This window comes from Aulonocara stuartgranti (assembly GCF_965226115.1).
Source record: "Aulonocara stuartgranti genome assembly, chromosome: 7".
In the NCBI taxonomy this organism is placed as follows: Eukaryota; Metazoa; Chordata; class Actinopteri; order Cichliformes; family Cichlidae; genus Aulonocara; species Aulonocara stuartgranti.
Window position 1 is genome coordinate 1,722,501 of NC_138945.1, and position 10,741 is coordinate 1,733,241.

The window sequence follows — 10,741 nt, forward strand, 5'->3', positions numbered from 1 at the left end:
TCGTAAATCTGGGAGTAATCTGGGTCCTAAACTCCGTCCTTTTAGGTCCCGAAGTCAAACGAACATCACAGAGTTAAAAACTGTCTAAATTCTTTCATCTGTAATAAAACGATCAGCATTGCTGCTTTACCAGGTGTAACTATGAAGTTTAACATCCAGGCATCCATGAAAACAGAATTTATTACATTTAACGGAGTTAGAAGTTAGCGGAAGTTAGCTCGCTAGTTTTGCTAGTTAGCTAAGCATGATGTAGCATGTTCTGACTGAGAGAGTTCTGAAAACATTCAAACGTACAGCTCTGCTATCACTTCCAGCATGAATGAAGACAGAAAACTAAACAGCAGTGACGTTTGTGGGGTTACTGGAGTTGGACTAGGTGGTATATAATGATGTGCTACGTCAGACCTTCCCAAAGTGGGGGAGGGGGGGGGGGGGGCGCGGTATGAAAAGGGGGGGAAAAAACAACGCTTGGACACTGCTAGCATAATGGACAGGTTTTTGTCGGGGCTCCCACACAAACGCAAAGCAGGAGATGAAGCATTCCCTTTGGTTTCACCTGCACAAGTGCCGAGGTAGGTCTCCCTGCAGGATTGGTTTTCCCTGCATCGGGAGCAGCGCTGGGCTGTTCAAATCACAGACAAACAGGATCCCACATTCTTGATTTTTAGTTCACAAACACTTCTTGTAATGACTAACTACTCCTGACATTTTGGAGATGTTAGCTCTTTATACAGTAAAGTTACAGCGGGATATGAATAACATCAGGCTGATCCTGCCACGATTATCCCCCAGTTCAAATACCAGACAAACAGGATCCCACAGCTGTTTATGTTTTTGAACCTATTTTGCACAGACAGGCATTTTTTGAAAAATGTATTGACGCAATGTTGAATATTATTACACAGGAAAAAACAACTACACGTAAAATAATCACTGCCTTTGTAAATGGAGGGACAGTAGCTGTCTGTGTATGTAAGCGTGTAAAACCTGCCGATAGAGACAAAATACTGTTTATCTGCCATTCTGCAATTCATCTCATGTAAACAATAACGTGGCCACAGCGTGATGTGAATAAAGGCACATACCTTTGACGTTGCGTGATGAACTCTGTATTCCTCGTCCACATGTAAACGCAAAAAAGGAGTTTTAAAAAAAATCTCCGTTTTCAGTGATTCAAAACGCCATCTACGTGGACGAAACAGCTGCGTGTTCAAAAATACCCGTGTAGGTGCGGACGCAGCGTAAAAGAGTTAGTGGTTTATTTCCTTGCTACCTGTAATTTATTGCAGATTACTTGTATTTGCTTGATTGTTTACTAAATGTTTGAGGTGTGAAATAAACCGCAATGGAGCAAAATATGGGCGTGTGTGGTTGGAGGAAGTGTGTGTGCGTGCGCGGGGCTACATTTTTAAAACAAAGGGGGGCCCAGCAAAAAAAGTTTGTGAACCACTGTGCTATGTGATCGCTAGCGACACAGCTATGTTAGCATAACATAAACAGTGAAGCTGGAGGACGAACACTAACACTTTTCCACTTATAAAAGTTAACGTGAAGGTTCTTCATGGTTAGAGACAAATGCAATCGCATGGCAGGATGCTGTAAACGGACCAAACTTCAGTCAGGAGAACAACTGAGATAATCCATCCACAATACGAGGTTAGTCATTCATATACTGCAACAACATGGGAATAGAGCAGCTGTGATAGAATACAGCATTAATGAATCAATGGTACAGAAGTGGAGGAAGCAAGAAGAATGAATAACGTTTGATTTATCTGACTGCTTTGTTTCACTTATGTTACGGTTTGGAGGAGGACTCAAGCGCAGGACTCCGGTTCTGATGCTCACAAGAAGGATTTATTTACAATTCACCAGGTGTATATACAAGAAGGTGCGGGGGGTGCTATATACAGCTGAGTGAGGGAAGAAGGGGTCTCCAGGGAAGTCCAGGGGGAAAGCACGCGTTCTTCAGATCATCCACACACACGATCACAGGCTCACACTCTGACACTGCCACACGGGAATCACACGGGGGAAAATCCAGGAAGACAGGGAGACAGGGTTAAGTACGACGCACAATAGGGCTGCTCAATTAATCGAATTTTAATCACGATTACGATCTGGGCTTTCAACGATCATTAAAAATGACTGAGCCGATTATTAGCCCCTCCCTCATTTATCCGCGACACCTTAAAGGCCGGTCCGTGAAAATATTGTCGGGCATAAACCGTCCGTGGCGCAAAAAAGGTTGGAGACCGCTGATTAAGAGGACCCGAGGGAAGCCCGGAAAGCTAAGCAGAAGTTATTTGGAGAGTGACTGCGGACTGGGAAATGTTTCACGTGGCCGCCAGAGACATTGATGAATACACAGACTCAGTCTGCGGATTTATCAGGAAATGCGTGGAAGATGTCGTCCCATCCAGAACAGTTAAATCCTTCCCAAATCAAAAACCCTGGATTAACGGAGATGTTCGCGCGGCACGGAACACCGCCTTTGCCTCCGCGAACACATCGGACTACAAACACGCACATTACCAACTCCGGAAGACGATCAAAGCAGCCAAACGTGAGTACAGGGACAGGGTGGAGCAACAGTTTGACAACCCTCGGAGTATGTGGCAGGGACTAAACACGATCACGGACTTTAGAGGGAAAACCAGCACACCGCAGACCACGGCCTCTCTGTGTGAGGATCTAAACGTATTCTACGCTAGATTCGACACAGCGAACACCATGAGACCGGACAGTGTGCGCACCGCGGATGACGTCAGTGCGCACACTGTGTCTGAGGAGGATGTGCGGAAGTGCTTCAGGAAGGTGAACGCACGCAAAGCTACTGGTCCGGACGGGATTCCCGGCCGCGTCCTCAGGTCATGCGCGGCTCAGCTGGCTGGAGTGTTCACGCACATCTTCAACCTTTCCCTCTCTCTGTCTGTAGTCCCAGCCTGCTTCAAAATGGCCACCATCGTCCCTGTACCCAAATCCTCCACCATCTCCTCATTGAACGACTGGCGACCTGTAGCCCTGACCCCCATCGTAAGCAAATGCTTCGAGAAGCTGGTCAGGGACTTCATCTGCTCTGCACTACCCGACTCACTGGACCCTCTACAGTTTGCATACCGCCACAACAGGTCCACTGATGATGCCATAGCCCTGACACTACACACTGCCCTGTCACACCTGGAGAAGAGAGACACGTATGTGAGGATGCTGTTTGTAGATTACAGCTCAGCATTCAATACCATCGTTCCCTCGAAGCTGGACAGGAAACTGCAGGATCTAGGACTGAGCAGCTCCCTCTGCAGCTGGATCCTTAGCTTCCTGTCTGACAGACGCCAGGTGGTCAGACTGGGCAGCATCACCTCATCCCCCATCACACTGAACACTGGTGCTCCACAGGGGTGTGTACTGAGCCCTCTCCTGTACTCACTCTACACCTACGACTGCACAGCCACTAACAACTCCAACATCATCGTGAAGTTTGCGGACGACACTACAGTGGTGGGTCTTATCACCAACGGTGATGAGACGGCTTACAGGGAGGAGGTCAGCGCCCTGACCCACTGGTGTCAAGACAACCATCTCACCCTCAACGTCGCAAAGACAAAGGAGTTGATAGTGGACTTCCGGAGGTGCAGAGAAGTACACACCCCCATCACCATCAACGGCGCTGCTGTGGAGAGAGTGAGCAGCTTCCGGTTCCTTGGAGTACATCTGGCTGAGGATCTTACGTGGTCAGTACACACAAACAAAACAGTGAAGAAGGCGCAGCAGCGCCTCTTCTTTCTCAGGAGACTGAAAAGATTCGGCATGAGCCCCCGCATCCTCAGGACCTTCTATCACTGTGCCATTGAGAGCATCCTCACTGGATGCATCACCACCTGGTATGGCAACAGCACCGCCTACAACTGCAAAGCTCTCCAGCGAGTAGTGCGGTGCTCTGAACGGATAATTGGAGGTGAGCTTCCCTCCCTCCAAGACATCTACAGGAAGCGGTGCCTGAGGAAAGCGGGGAGGATCATCAAGGACTCCAGTCACCCCAGCCATAAACTGTTCAGACTGCTTCCATCAGGAAGGAGGTTCTGCAGCATCCGGTCCCGTACCAGCAGACTGAGAGACAGCTTCTTCCATCAGGCCATCAGACTGCTGAACACTTCATAGACACCTCAGCTTCACTACTGGAACTTCAACATTATGCACTCCATACTGTACAGTAATGCCACTTGTTTTGCACATATTCAACTCTGTATATTTTATATATTTTATTATTATTATTATTATTATTATTATTTTATTTTATTTTTTTACTATTTAATTTGTAAAAATGTGTATACACACACACACACACACACACACACACACACGTAGGAAAATATTTAGTATACACATCCAGAAATGCATACACTATTATATATTGTACATATATTTATTAGTTTCAGGTTGGCCATTCTTGTATTTTGCTCGTTTGTGTTGTTGTATTTGCACATCTCTGTTGCTTGTGGGGCTCGCACACAAGAATTTCACTCGCATGTGCTGTGCCAGTGTGCCTGCACATGTGATGTGACAATAAAAGGGATTTGATTTGATTTGATTTGATTTGGTTGAAAAGAGTTAAAAAAAAAAACTTCAGTGGTGTTGCACACTATGTTATATTATTTTTTTAAAGTCATTGTTAACCCTTTAAAGCCGGTCAGAGCAGCACGCTCCGTTTTGCGTAACTATTTTTAAATCCCTGTAGAACCTGAACCGTGTAAGCTAGCGCAATAATTTGTTTTGCATATGAAACCGGAGGAGTTGTACTTACATCTGATGCCATCAGCTTGTCCTCGGTCACGGTTTCCTTCCACATATAGCTTTGCAAAAATTGCATAAAAAGCGCTTGCAGGAACAAAAACATAATATTCCAGAAACACGCTTTGCCGTTCCTATCAGCTGTTCGTAACACTTCCCACAGTGAAATGATGCACCTGCTGTTTTCTTTGCAAATTTGCATCATAGGATTGTTTTTTGTTTTTCCTGCAGTATATAAAAATTGCTGTATCTCCAAAATAAAACTATGAAGACACTCAAAATAAATTTCCTGTTGTTGTAAACTATTTTTTGCAACTTTATTGTATTTAAAGTTTTGAGGGATAAGCCTCTTAAATTTCTCCAAGTAGAAATATATGTAAAAACAAAAACGATTTTCAATTTTTTTTGTAGTTTATTGCACTTTTTTGCAATTTATGTAATTACTATGCACTTAATGCATACATATTATTAAAATATGGGCTATAACAGTTGTATTGATGTATAGTAACTTGAAATGCTCCCACAAATGGCACTACAGCATGTAAAAAAATAATATAAGCTCTGGTGGACTTGGTTCTATAGTAGGTCTTAAAGGGTTAAATAAATATCGTCAAATAATCGTGATCTCAATTTCAGTGAAAATAATCGTGATTATCATTTTTGCCATAATCGAGCAGCCCTAACGCACAAAGGAAAACACTCTTAATTAGACTTTCTGTAGCTTGACTTCACTAACGCGTGGTAGACAACGATCCAGCGATGAACAGCAGTCGCCTCCTGGTTTAAATGCTGATCGTCTTAATGACGACATGAAACTGCACTGAAGCTCCTCTTTTTAACTTCAGTGGATATTATACATGGTTATGCTCAGGATATGTCAGCCCATTTCTACTGGAAATGCCTTTTGGTTAAACTTTCAGCAAGGAATTTGCATTTGCACTGTTAAATGGATGGGGGGTTTTTTGCGCTAGTAAAGTTGTGCAGTTGTATTTTGTCTCGCAGAAATTATATCGTCAGTTATATCGTTATCGCAAATTTTCAAATATATATCGTGATATATATTTTTGGCCATATCGCCCTGCTCTGTTTCACCATCACAGTCTCATGGCGGTGTAATGACAGACTGACGCACTGGGCATGCAGGGTTGTGCTCTTAGTGAGCATCCTCATGCCTGTGATCAGAGAACAATAAAATACTGTGAACGGTTCAATTAAAAAACGAAACCTGAGACACAGAAAGAACAGCTGAGGTTTGCAAAGCTGCATCTGAACAAAGCACAGTGCACAGCAGCACGTTTGGAGGAAACCAAACACCTCCTGGCAACTGTCAGCGTGGTGGAGGGATGATGATTTGAGCTCCTTCCGACCGCTGACTGGCTGAAGGAAGTTCTACAAGCTACTGAATTGTAGGATGCATTCTTTACGGGGCTGCAGAAAATCCTAAGAAAATGTTTTTCACCTACTTGGTAAATGGACTCGCACCTAAATGGTGCTTTTCAACTCTGTCTGTGCACTCGAACCACTTTCGTACCACAAGCCTCATTCACCCATTCATACATGTTTCATACAAGCACTTTTAAGCTAACATTTAAATGATACAGACCAAGTAACACAAACTTCCTCAGGCACTTGTTATGATGACCCTTAATCTTTAAGGTGGGAACAGATAGCAGGCTCAGAGAGAACGCAAACAGAAAAGGAGTTTCCAATAATGAGGTTATTTATAAGTTTAAAGTCATGACATCCAAAAGGTGAACAAAAAGTCCAAATATTATCCAAACGGGTTTGAAGCTGTAGGGGACGAACGCACAGGGGAAGGAAGCCCTAATCAAGAAGCCAGATAAAATATATAAGAAATATATAATAATGATAAAACAGGAAACAACTTGAAGGATTCGTACTAAACATGGAGACGAGAATGAGAAGCCAAACGCACAAAGCGACATCTTAATCGTAAGTTCCAAGGAACCAAAACACAGAATCGCAAAACTGGAACTCTGATAACAGAAAAATAAATCAAATTTACTTTGAAATAATGACTTTCTTCTCTTTCTTCTTTAGACTCGTGTGATTTTGTTGAACTGGTGTGCCTGGTTCCTGAGGATGCGGCGCCCCGGCGAAGCGAAGGTCCGTCCAGCGTGTCACAACGCCGCCAAGCGTCGGCGCGGCAGCCTGTCCAGCCTGGAGCTCAGCGTCAGCCAGGGCTCGCTGCGGCACAACCCACAGGTAAATAACAGCAACCTCCTCTACGTCGGCTTCAGGGGTGTGGAAGGACTCCACTACGGATCCCCCGCTGACCCTGAGCTCCTGTGCTCACGGCTCATTGGAGGCGCCGTCGGTGCTGAGGAAGACGTGCTGAGAGCAGGAGGAGGGGTTGGAGCTGGAGGAAGAGCGGGGGGAGCAGCTGGGGGTTCAGCCTTGGAGACGGAGCTGAACCAGATCCTGGAGGAGGTGAGATACATCGCTGGGCGTTTCCGCGGCCAAGACGAGGAGGAGACGGTCTGCAGCGAGTGGAAGTTCGCCGCGGCGGTGATTGACCGGCTCTGCCTGGTGGCGTTCTCGCTCTTCACCATCCTCTGCACCATCGGGATCCTCATGTCCGCCCCCAACTTTGTGGAAGCCATTTCCAAAGACTTCTTCAGCTAAGGAGGGAAGACAGGACGAACGAGTGTCTCTATTTTTATATTTATGGAGAAATCTCACGTGCAAACCGAAAACCAACGTCTTGGTCCCAGCGCTTTGACTTCACCCTCATCGTGTCCTCGTAGAAACAATTATCCTTCAAATAAGAGATATGTCATTGCTGTACTTTTCTTTTTTCAGAACTGAACCTCTGTGGATTCCCACTGTGACCTTTGGACATTTACTCACTTATATCAAACACGTGTTCAGCCGCTCCAGACCTCATTGTTGTTTCAGACTCTTCAGTTTAGTTTGTGATGGCAGTTCTCCCAGCGCTGGAGAAGCAGAAAATCCAGGTTTAAAGAAACTGTTGAAAAATACCGTATTTCCCGGACTACAGAGCGCACCTGAATATTAGCCGCACAAGCTAAAATCAGGGGAAAATCCTGTTTTGTACATACATTAGCCGCACCTGACTAAAAGCCGCAGGTGTTTCAATGTTGACTTATCATATGTAAGAGAATATGCACAAAGGGAATTGTCAGGAAAGAGATGGCTGTTTGGAGACACACCCCTTTTATTAATACTTTGCAAAACAAGTTATGGGCACATATTTGCACAACTTTTTTGGTATATGTACAATTACAAGTAGGAAACATGTACTGTGCTTCATAAATGAGTAACAAATGTAGTACATAACAATAACCTACAGCACACCAGAAAAATAGATTCGGACTACCTTTTAGGCTCAGGTGCAGCGACACGGCTTTAACAAGAAGAAAAGTCAGTCATTCACCATCTTTCTCTTCTTCCTGCCACTAAAACCACCAAAGTCCTCTCCTCCAGTGTCGGACACGAACAGGTTCAGGGTGGCTTCGTCATCCACTCTCAGCTTCTTTCCTTCGTTGTCACTTTCAAAACCAAACAAATCCTCGTTGTCAGTGTCAGAGTCGAACACCCTCTGAAGGGCCGTGGCGGTGTCCTCCTCTCCATCATGCAGCAGTCCAGCCCTTCGAAATCCGTTGGTGATCGTGGATGTTTTCACTTTTCCACGCTGTCAGAATCCACCGGTGGAGTTGAGCATAACTTGCTTTTCACAAGTTTATTCATCATCCACGCCTCCCGCTGAACGCATAGCGCTACTTTGAAGTTTGTTTTTCGCGCTACTTCGTACGGCACTATGTTGCCTGGCGGATGGACACGTGACCAACATACCACTCTTGAACCCCGATACTGTGTGTCTGATCACATGCCCTTCCGCCAGGCAACGTAGTGCCGTACAACAGCGGAACAAACAAAAATCGTCTTACGATATGACAAAAATCATGGACAATCCATAGAAAAGCCGCACCTGACTAAAAGCCGCAGGGTTCAAAGCTGGTGCAAAAAGTAGCGGCTTATACCCCGACAATTACGGTAATCAACCACACTCACAAATTTGGACGTCTCTTTTGCTCCAAACTGAAACAGAAACCAACTGAGGATCCCGATTGAAGAACTGAATTAAGACTTTTTGAAAAGATGTTCCTGATTTGGTTTCAAGCAGCCTGTGCTTTGAAGCAAACAACTTTGTTTTATGATAACTTTATTTAAAAAAAGTTATCCCAACCTACCTTCCCTGTGTGGAAAAAGTAACTGTCCTAATACATCATGAAGTAACTGTGATTAACCACATTTCTGTAAAGCTGAGTTTCACTGCCACACTGAGTCAGAAATCACTTACAAAGAAGTTCAGTGAACCACAGTGAGAGCCGTTATCCACACATGGAGAAAACCTGGAACAGGGCTGAGCCGAGCCAGGAGTGACCGACCTTCCAAAATTACTCCAAGAGCATCCGAGTCAAAGTCTGGACTTCAGTCAGACTGAGGTGCGTCCGCATGACCTTCAGCAGGCGTTCATGCTGGAAAACCTCCAGTGTGTCTGAATTCAAATAATCCTGAAAAGAAGACAAAATTCCTCCACAGTGATGTGAAAGACTCCCTGAATGGATCACAAACATGAGACTGCAGGACTTGCTGCCGAGGGTTGAACAGCCAGTTATCAGATTTAGGGGGCAGTTACTTTCGCACACAGGGCAGGTGGGTTTGATAACTCTTCTCTTGGTTTATCTTCGTTCAATATTAAAAATAGTTTGTTGATTGGAAACATGTAAGTATGACAAATATGCAAAATAATGTGGAAAATACTTTCTCACAAACATAGTTTAACCTGTCAACATCCACCAGGTCACCAGGTGCAGAGTTAGACGTCCAATGAAGTCTCAGAGATTTCTTTATCTGAGTGTGATGGACGTAATAATAATGTGTTAGTCCCAGTAGGGAAATTACTTCCTCTGCATTTAACCCGTTCACCCAGTGAAGCAGTGGGCAGCCACCAATGCAGCGCCCGGAGGGCAGTGTGTGGGGACGGTACTTTGCTCAGGGGTACCTCAGGTTAGCCGTTCAGTGGAGTCAAACCCCGACCTTCCCATCATGGGGCAACCACTCTACCTACTGAGCTATCTCCCCCCCCCGCAACATTAAACACAAACCAACCCTGGATGGTTGACCAGTGACCTGGTGGATGCTGTGAGATGTGCAGTCTGTTGTGCTTGTATCATCTGTGCTCTTTCAGTCCATTAAGCATTAAAATGATCCTACAGCGATAACGTTTCTGTACAGCAGTGGACACCATTGTTTTACTGCGTCTGCCTGTTCGTCTTTACTCCAAACACGATGTTCGTCTGCAGTTTTTGCGAGGTCTTTTGTGCCATCATAGATATACACAGAGGCATTAAATGGACAGTGTCCTTGAACGCATCATCGTTTCCACTAAGTTTCAGGAAGGAAAACAGCATGCAACAACAAACATGTAAGTATATATGAATTGCAAACTTTTCCAATTCTTTCCAGGTCACTTATTTTAGTGCTGGTACGAAGGACAGTTTATTCCTTCAGTGAGTCATTTGTATCAGAAAGAACTCTGCATCTCCCCATCTCTGCTTCCTCAGTCCCAGAGAGAGACGTGAGAAAAGCTTAAAATATGTAGAAATGATGCTCCTTGTATACAACGCCGCGAATACGTGCTGCCAGGTTCTTCCTTTTTATAGCAGCCAGAAGCGATCCTTTCAAACTGTGCTTCCCATTATTTATTTTTAAATATCACGTCTCTCTTAGAAGAGAGGCTTGACCAAGGTAGCAGCCATTTAAACTCACAGCATTTTAAAGAATGTAAAACACATGATGTGTGTATACCCACAACAATAAAGCGCCAGTTTCCTCCAAAGAAAAAGCACTGCATGCTTCTTTCACCACATTCTTTAAAAAAAGGTGTGTTCACGTTTAGATC

At 44.7% G+C, this 10,741-nt stretch overlaps 1 protein-coding gene across 4 annotated transcripts in view; it reads left to right on the plus strand.

Annotated features, from left to right (window-relative positions):
• The window catches only part of LOC309710557 (neuronal acetylcholine receptor subunit alpha-7), a 62,465-nt gene extending 52,404 nt beyond the window's left edge, over nucleotides 1-10,061 (plus strand). For all 4 annotated transcript variants that reach the window (XM_082540142.1, XM_082540145.1, XM_082540144.1 and 1 more), the window contains one exon: nucleotides 6,853-10,061. In XM_082540142.1, coding sequence (XP_082396268.1) covers nucleotides 6,853-7,437 — 585 coding nt within the window. In that variant the 3' untranslated portion in view covers nucleotides 7,438-10,061. The remainder of the gene's footprint in view (nucleotides 1-6,852) is intronic.
• Nucleotides 10,062-10,741: the final 680 nt, after the last annotated feature.